Source organism: Parasteatoda tepidariorum, chromosome 5 (genome assembly GCF_043381705.1).
Source record: "Parasteatoda tepidariorum isolate YZ-2023 chromosome 5, CAS_Ptep_4.0, whole genome shotgun sequence".
Taxonomy (NCBI): Eukaryota; Metazoa; Arthropoda; class Arachnida; order Araneae; family Theridiidae; genus Parasteatoda; species Parasteatoda tepidariorum.
In genome coordinates this window covers 80,247,887-80,257,546 of record NC_092208.1, presented here as the reverse complement: position 1 = coordinate 80,257,546, position 9,660 = coordinate 80,247,887, and the positions used below count along the sequence as shown (strand labels likewise).

At 32.4% G+C, this 9,660-nt stretch overlaps 1 protein-coding gene across 1 annotated transcript in view; it reads right to left on the bottom strand.

Annotated features, from left to right (window-relative positions):
* Positions 1 to 8,977, bottom strand: part of LOC107452786 (uncharacterized) — a 17,211-nt gene extending 8,234 nt beyond the window's left edge. The window contains exons 1-3 of the mRNA XM_016069365.3: positions 8,569 to 8,977; positions 4,432 to 4,648; positions 622 to 787 (exon numbers count right to left, since the gene is read on the bottom strand). Of these exons, the coding sequence (XP_015924851.2) occupies positions 622 to 787; positions 4,432 to 4,648; positions 8,569 to 8,686 (501 nt within the window). The 5' untranslated portion in view covers positions 8,687 to 8,977. The remainder of the gene's footprint in view (positions 1 to 621; positions 788 to 4,431; positions 4,649 to 8,568) is intronic.
* Between the last annotated feature and the right edge of the window lie 683 nt (positions 8,978 to 9,660).

The following is a 9,660-nucleotide window of genomic DNA, read 5'->3' as shown; positions in this document are numbered from 1 at the left end:
AATGTAATTATATCCACGAATAAATTAATATCAAATCGGATGTAATAAATATTTCGGACATTCACCAAAGCGACTATGTGATTGTCAACATTCACCGGTGAAAGTCAACAGCCTCCGTTTTCGGTCATTCACAGTAACAAGCACATCATTTACATAATAACCTCATCAGGACGTTTATTTCATACTTTGCCTAAATAACATTTGACATTATATATAATGCCTAGGCAATGTGTGAAATATAAATCATTTCATGCTTTGCCGGTTAATTTTAGGTATTCTATACAATGCCGGATTTCATACTTTGCCGGTAACATATATATCTGCAGATAAGTACATATTTGAAAGAAAAAGAAAGAGGGCTGCCATCCCCTCTGCAGAGGATCAAAAAAGACATGGCATGTTTTCGGATCATCCTCAGGGATGTTTCCCAAACCTTCGCCAATAGCCCATAGTGCAGCTCTAGTGTGACGAAAATGAACTACAACAACAACCATGTCATAATCGGTGATGATCATAAAATAGTGTGGTTTACTAAACATTAAAATTCAGACTGCTGAGTTGAGATGACCGAGGAAATATCAACGTGCAATGGCTCAATATTTGTATAATTTTGTTACTTACTTTTACAAAAAATCTTCCAATGAGTGGTATGTAAGCAATTCTAATTTGTACGTTTTCGCCACCATAAAAACCTTCCTCTACCGGACATTTACATTCAATTTCATTTGGAAAAAATGGACAGACATTCCTTTGAAAACTCTCCAAATACATGCAAGCTGGAAGAGTGCTAAAATGTAAAGGAGAGGAAAAGTACTATTAGTCAAAATGATTCAGGAATTCTAAAATGTATGAAAGAAAAACATTATTATTAAAATACATGCAAGATGAAAGGGTACTAAAACGTAAAAAATGAAAAGCACTATTGCCCGAATATAATTAACCTTGAAGAATACTTTATTTCAGGTCAAAGACAATAAATAGCCACGATGTGTGGTTTTCGACTGAAAATATTCTATTTTATAACCGTCGTTGAAAAGCCGACCCAATTTTGAGTTTACGTCTATCGAAGTTCAATTTCGTATCCTTGTAATTTTGAACCCAGTCCAAAAGACAAAGGAACTCCTGGATGAAGTATTGGGAGAAAGTTGCCTTCGTGGAGGACTTTTTGATGGAACTAACCCGCATTTGCATTACATTGAGAGGAAAACCACGATAACCTCTCACGGTCAACCTGACGGCAAGGGGACTCGTGATCCGTCTACTACTGAGGGTATTTTACGTTAGTACTGTGGTTGGTGCAATCCAGGTGCGGAATTCGAATCAACCAGCCATTGCCGGGATTCGAACCTGGTTCAACTCATTGCGAGGCCAATGCTCCATCCTCTGAGCCACCACGGCTTGTTATAAAATATTTATCAAATTTTATGGAAAATTCTTTCTTTGGAATAAAGTGCGCGAACTGGTGTTGGGTGGAAGTCTTAAAGCAGAGAGTTAGGTCTGCCGTATCTTCGTATATATGTGTTACTGTAAAAGTCCGTAGTTTAGAAAATCCTCGGTTTTACCAAATTGGCATGGTAAAAGACCGAAGTATGCTATAATATAATTCCATTTGGTACAGTACAGAACCCGTTATCCGGAAATCAGAAAACCGGAACGAAATTCGATAATTCGATAAAAAAAAAATTTTTTTTTTTCCTCATAAGATTTTAGGATTTTTCTTTCTTTTAGGAAAGATGTTTACCTTACTATCATTTTGGAAATAATCATTAGTGTATTACTTCGTTTTTTCTTCTTTTTAAGATTATTTCCAAATATATATTTTTTTAGTTTGGTTTAACAACAAAAAAAAACGGCTTTTTGTAGCGATTCAGAAAACCGGAAAAATCAGTTATGCGGAATAGCGATGGCCCCGATCGTCCCGGATAATCGGTTCCCTACTGTACTTTCATCAAGCCTTTACAGTAAAACCTTGGAGTTGCCAACGCCTTACGAAAGGTTTATGTAATAGGATTTTTCTTTCGCGGGTTCATTCCGTTCATTAGGGTTATTTTTCGAAGGCTTCATCATCATTTGAAACGATAGACATTCTGCTTTACTTACATAAATTTGTGATCTGTGACCTGAGAGGAAATAAAATCGTTTCGTTACCAGATGAGAGCAAAGCCTTGTAAATCCGAAATAGCTATTATTCTTTAGGATGAAAATAAGTAGGGTATTTCAAATGTTGATATTTTAAAAACCGCAATTATTTTTCTAGGAGGCAGTTATTTTAAAGTTCTTCGTACGCAATGAACTGGTGATAATTAAATTTTGCGTTGTCATCTAATTTTTCATTAGTTCACTTCATTTGTTATGGTCCCACAGTCGACTGAACGTTAAGACACGGTTCCCAGTAGAACACCGAAGTCAAGCATCACTGGGTGCTGTCAGTGTGCAGGTGGGTGACCACTCGGAAAAGTCTACGAAGGGACCGAGGGTGTGCGGTATGGGTCCTCGCTAAACTGTTCTACCGTAAAGTGCTCGACTTCGCACACAGGTCGTCGGGCTACCGAAGAAGGGATGCCATACCATGTCTTCGGATCATCCTCAGAGATGTTTCCCAGACCGTCGCCAATAGCCCATTGTTCAGCTCTAGTGCGACACAAATAAAAACTACTACTCAATTGTTATGTTTTCTTTACTCAGCTTTAATTCAATGCATACCAACTTGTACGGAATGTAAATGCGGTCGATGCTTAATACTGATCGTCCTGCCTTTGGTCACGTAATTGTGGAGCTTGAATTTCCTTAACCCCCCTAGCCCTCAAATGGCTGTTGTGGGAATACTTGTTTTTTTTTTTTTTTTTTTGAATTCATCGAAATTTTTTATATTTTTTAACGAGATATTTTTTAAAGACAAAAATATTTTCGGAAAATTTGGAGTATTCTAATAAATGTTTATTAAATAAAATGTTGTTTAGGGTTAAGGAAATTGACTGAGTGCTTTAGTTTAGCATATGGAAAACCTGAAACCTTCATTAACCAACTTCAAACTGAAATTTATTTCAACTTTTAAATAAATAGTCTTTATTCCTGTCGTAAAATGAAACAAAAACTCAATAAAAGGCTCTTGCATTACTTAATGATTATATTATTGATGAATTCATTTTGAATGCCTAAAAAGGTTTTATGGCTTGAAGATCTGCTATAAGAAAAAGAGATTATTTTCATTAATCTAGTCTTGATTTAGATAAGGTCATTTTTAACGGTAAAACACATTTTATAAGTAGCTTCTTGATGTTTCTATACATTATGAATTTAATTTTCTCCGTTTTTAGAACGCTCCGTCGTTATATAAAATGATGCGTTTTTGCGGATAGCATGCTGTTTTCATAACTGCTATGAGTTTGCAACAGTTACTCATGACAGTTAGGTCAAGTTTAGCCTATCATTAGCTAGCACCCCTTATATTTATTCTGAAAATGGCACAAATCGTTAATAAGGAGAAAAGTCACAGTTTTGAGAAAATGAAAAGCGTTAGTGGTCTAATTTTTTTAATATTTAAAAACTTACTTCATTACTGAATTATCTCTGCTCATAAGATAATTTAAAAAAAAATGAGAATAAGGCATTGTTTTTGATAATTTTTATCTAGGTGGAAAAATGTTTCCGAATTTGGCGCGATTTCAAAAAAAAGTTAAATAACATTTAAAATATTTCATTTACTTGTCCGTACTAAGGCCCAAATAATTCTTCACGGCAAAATGGCACATAGATAGTTTAAAATCAGAAATTCGCTTCTAGTGCAAGGCACTTAAAATGTGGCTTTTTTAATTTCCTTGGCGACAGAGCTTCAAAAGAAAAGAAAAACAGTGAAGCAGGGAAGATTGGTCTAAGTATTTGGTTGGGATATATTCAATTTGGTCTGTGTTATTTTGAATCTAAGTTAAGAGCTTTGAAAAGCCCTGTTAACATAATATTCCTCTGTTGTTGTTGTTGCTGAGGTATGCCTGTTTAGGCAGAGGCGGTGCGATTGTTCCTGTTTTCCAGTGGCGCCATCTATGGCCGAGAATTCGACTTCTGCCACACCATACATCACACCCGTTTATAGGACGAATCCATTCATTCATCCACTGATCGTTATTTTGACCTGAATCAGAGAACGATCGATCTCCAATCCCGTACCCCCAGAGGTATTGATTTGTTATGATAACATGGAGGACTTTTGCGACTCGACTGNACCTCAAAAATACCTCAAATCAACCTTAAATATACCTTAAATTTTCATAAGGGCAGCGCCCTACTGACCAGGCTATCCCGGCCTATATTATTCCTCTAAGTTCTTCAATTAAGTATTGGTACACTTACAGTCGATTTTTATGTAATTTGGATCGTTTAGCAATTGAACTATTTTCTAATACAATCAATACTTGAAAAAAAATGTGATCTTACCATGATCCATATTTTGATGCGATGCAAGGAATGGGAATGTCCAAGCTGTAACCGAAAACTCTTGTCAGTCTAAAATACCTTGTATCTAAAACAAAGTTGCTTGTGATGCTCTTTAGTAGCTCTATGTTAGCAGTTATGCTCACGTTGTTCGTTAGGTCTATGGGATCTGGTTCGACAGTAAAGTTATTTACTTGGAATATGGCAGTTGCATTATCAGCTATAAATAAACAAGAAAGAAATACGGTCACTTTTCTAAAAATTGCTTCTCTATATCCTTATAACTAATAAGCGTTCTGTAAAAGCAGTTTTTTTTTTCTTCCTGTGCCACTAAATAAGGAGCTGGGCAATAGAGATGAGCTCAGGCTCGCTTCCGGATGTCCGAGCCCGATATACGTAGAATTATTTAAAGGTTGTTTTCATGGAAATTTCGTTGTCTTATGAAATGCTTTATTGCGAATAATATGCTATTTTTATAACTGCTGTAAATTTGCAACAGTTACTCATGACTGTTTGGGCAAGTTTAGCCTACCTAAAGCTAGCCCTATCTATGCTTATTCTGGAAATGGCTCAAAATATCAATATGGAGAAAAGCTACAGTTTTGTGGAAATGAAAAGCGTTTACGATCTGATTTTTTAACATTTAAAAACTTACTCTAGTGCCACATTATCAGGGCTCATAAAAATTTACCAAAACTGAGAAAAAGTAATTTTAATAATTTTCTTCTAGGTGGAAAAATGTCGCCAAATTGGCGATTTTTAAAAAAAATTTAATAGTTTTTGCTTGCTTGCTTTCGTATGCCTGTTAAGGGAGAGGGGTGCGATTGTTCATGTTTTCCTGTGACGCCATCTATGGACAGGAATTCGACTTCTGCCACGCCGGTTTATAGGGCGGTCCCATTCATTCATCCACAGATCGTAATTTTGACCTGGATCAGAGAACGATCGATCTCCAATTCAGTACCCCCAGAGGTTTTAATTTGTTATGGGAACATGGAGGACTTTTGAGACTCGACAGATTTAACTTGCATCAGTCACCATTTACTACACGAGTCAATACTTCTAGAAGAGAGAAGATCCCAACACTGATTACCATTAACAAGAAATTCGATCCTTTAGTAGTTCAAACGTAATGACATTTTTTGTATCAACCCCCATTGCGCAGCTTAGTAGTCCAAACGTAGCAACATTTTTCTTATTTACATTTACTGCGCAGTTTATGTTCGTCACGTCGGACTACTAAATTGATTCGTGATAAGTCCTTCTCTTCTAGGAAGTGTTGCTTAAGCATGAGATATACGTCAAATAAAGACCCAATTTTTGCGATCTCATCACTCTGCCATCTCGTAAAGAAAATCAAAATATTTAGATAAATTAAAGTTATGTAAAGTATTAGTGCTAGTCACACAAAGCAAAAGCCCGAAAAAGAGAAGAATTTTTATACCTTATGAATTTTACATTTTTTTATACTTAATAACGGAACTAAACGTTTGTTTAAAGGCTGTAAAAGAGTTCATGAAAATTTTATTATGAATCCGACCTTGCTCGAGACCTTTTTTCAGTAAACGAGCCCGCCTCATCTCTATTGCACCTGCGCACTTGAGAGGAACCTTCAGATAGTTAAAAACTGTGTATATATATTTGTAGACAACAAGATTGGGCATCACCTCCCTCCCAAACACATTATTTCATTTAACAAAAATATAAATAATTTATTTTCTTAAAGTTATAGTTATTTTCTATTTTTGCAAACACAATACAAATCTGTAATATTTTGTGCGAAATATAATTTTTGAAAGCCTCCACTATTATTGTGGGGAAACAATCATCTATAGTTACACAATATTTTTTCAAAAACTGAAAACTGTTTGGAAAAGAGTTTCAGTAGCAATCATGAGTCAACTTTATTATAAACGAGGACTTAAACAGAAAATAAAACATAAGATGGAGCTCACATTATTATTTTAGAAGCCTTTGTAGGAACTGGGTACTTACACTTTAAGAAGAAGATCACAGATACCCACGCATGACGTCAGCTGACCTCTTATAAACAAAATGGCGTTAATAACTTAAGTTTCTTCGCATAATTTAGAATGTTAATTATCGGGAAGTTAATTAAATTCAGCCCCGTGTCGCACATCGAATTTGTTGTCGACGTCTTTTACTTAAATTGGATTTAGTATTTGTTTACGTATTTTATTGTGTAACCATGATATATTTTTGTTTCGTGTACCTGGCAACTTCGATGCATAATTAATTTGTTTATGTTCTACACAGCTTCATGTACGTTTTTTGTGTTAAGTAAGAAATATATAGTGAAAGAATTGAAATCTTTGTGAAAGAATCATCGTGCGGGAATATAGAATGCGTCATTTAAAAGAATCGATACTTGAGAGGCTCGGCTTACACGAAATAGTATGGAAAGCACAGTTGCTAACGTAAACAAATCCCACGTTTCAACAACCAATCACGATCGAGATACGCCCATTACGTCACTTGCAGATATCCCATTCATTAATATTTTTATAAAGCGCGTTACATTGCGTTATTTAAATTCATGTTTAGATTAATGTATGCGAAAATTATTCCTTTGCAAAAATCTATTATTTCCACAAAATAATCTTAAATGTAAATGTAGTGACCTAGATTTTCTTCATGTTCATTGTTTAAAAATTGTATCTTAATTCTCGATTCAAATATTTACTTTATTAAAAATCATAAATATGTTCAACACTGTATTCATTAAATTTGTTAGAAAATCATATCTAATTCTCAATCCAAATATTTACTTGATAAAAAATGCACGACACTGTTTTGATAACGTGCAATCTTTTTTTCTTCTTCTTTAATAGATAGGGATCCCAGAATCTATTTTTCTTATCTTGAAATCGATTGACAATTTAAAAGAATAACTCCATTAAAGATGTAATTTTCTTTAAATTTTTCTATCAAGAGATAATTACTTTAATTTCTTTGAAAAATTTCACTTTAACCTGAGAAATGCACAAAAAATAAAAAAATAAGAAAAAATTAAAGAAATAATTAAATCATATTTTGTTCTTGATTATTTATTTTTTTCCAGTTGCTGCTATGTACTTACAATTCGCATACAATTTGAAATATTTGATTTGTGAAAAAGATTTCTCCGAGTTGAAATTTTGGTAAAAATATATAAATAATTAAAAATAAAATAAAAATAATTCACAAAAACGTGTAAGTTTTACATTGTATTAAGATAATAATAAAAAAAAGTTTTTTTAAGAGATCAGCTCAGTTTGAGAAAAAACTATTCTGATTTTATTTAAACAGTAAATTTTATAAAAAACAGATTTTATTAAGAGAATCTAATCTGCCCGAATGAAATTTTTATTTGACAACCAGAACACAATTTGCGAAATTGCGTCTCCTTGAAATATACATCGAAAACATAAATCTCACATAAAAAATAATAGTTTAATAATACATTTATTGTATAAAAAACTTTATTTAACGTATGTATTTCACACAAGCTTTTAAAATTAAATTTCGGACTCAATAACGCTTTTCATTATTGCTAATTTCAGTTATTATTAATTTCTTGTCATTTGTTTATTTATTTGATGAAATATGCTTTGATCTTGTGAAAGATGCACCATAGGTTTTTAAAAGCAATAAGTTCAAAAAGAGACTAATTGTTCTCTAACATTAAATGTATAATTTACCATAGTTCGTATTTTAGTTAATAATTCACCGTATTTATCATAGTTCTTTCGTATTCGTATTTATTTATCATAGTTCTTTCGTATTTTTAACCCTTAATAAGTTCGTGGCAAATATTGATGGTTGACCGTGTGAAGCTAAGCGCAGATAGCGCTCGGAATTAAAGTTCGCCGTAAGACTTCCGGATTACTACGAGTACTTCCGACTAATTTTTACGCCTAAGCTTGAAAAAACGCACGATCCAATATTATTATACTTACGGGTTCTTTCATTCCAAATAATAAAAGAAGTTGAGTGACCAATAGTTGTTGAATTTCAAAATTACTCTTTCATTTATGGTCATTTTGCATTAATTTCAATTAAACTTGTGCAAACAGCAAAGGCATAGCATTTTAATCATAATTATATAGGAATTTTTTTAATTCATAATAAAACACTTACAGCAATCTTCAAATGTAAATGCAGATTCAGAAAAACTTGAACCCAAAACGAGACACATAACATTAATAATTACTTTGTTAATACTTTTCCAACAAACATTCTTCATTTCCTCTAACATGAAACAGTCAATTCACGAGAAGAAACATGGTACTTTTCGAGTAACTTCACGTAATCGAAACATGACCCCCTTTTTTTTCCCATTAAAATACAAACATATATTCAATATCTGATGTTATCTATTCCGATAAGAGATAAATCCAATTACAGAAACCTTAGAAGCAAAGCGATTTTTCCCTCCTCTTGTAGAAATTTGCTCACAAATTGTAAAGCCTTTTTTAGATAAATTTAAATGCTATGTTGAAAGAAATTATTGGGTAATTTCTTAAGAATCAACTCACTCTTTTATTTCACTTTAAAGATATTGATCGCAATTATTTATAGTTACTAGAATTGGATTTTTTAATAGCGTGTTTATAGCATGATCACGTGTTGTCTATTATCTACCAGTGTTTTATTTTGTCCTATAGGCTTGTGTCTTGCAATTGAAAAAATGACGTTAGTGCTTCAGAAAGAGCTGCATTTGTGTTGTTTTTACAATTGCACAACTAAATTTTTAACTCACACACATATATGTATAAGTTCAAAAAGTAGGGAAAACATGGAAAAATTACAGAATAATGAAAAAAGAGAAATAGAAAATTATTTCAAAAATAATAATAATTTTTAAAAGAATTCCGGAAAAAAATCTATGATATCTTAATTTTTTTATATCTATTTCACCGGATTTTTTTAAAAATAATTATCATTATTATTTTTAAATAATTTCCTTTTTCTCTTTTTTCATTATTCTGTAATTTTTGAGAAGACATGGAAAAAATTACAGAATAATGAAAAAGGAGAAATAGAAAATTATTTAAAAAATAATAATTTTTAAAACAAATGCGGAAAAAAACATGTAATATCTTTATTTTTATATATCTTTTTTGCTGGATTTTTTTAAAAATAATTATCACTATTATTTTTAAATAATTTCCATTTTCTCTTTTTTCATTATTCTGTAATTTTTTCCATGTTTTCTCAACTTTTTGAACT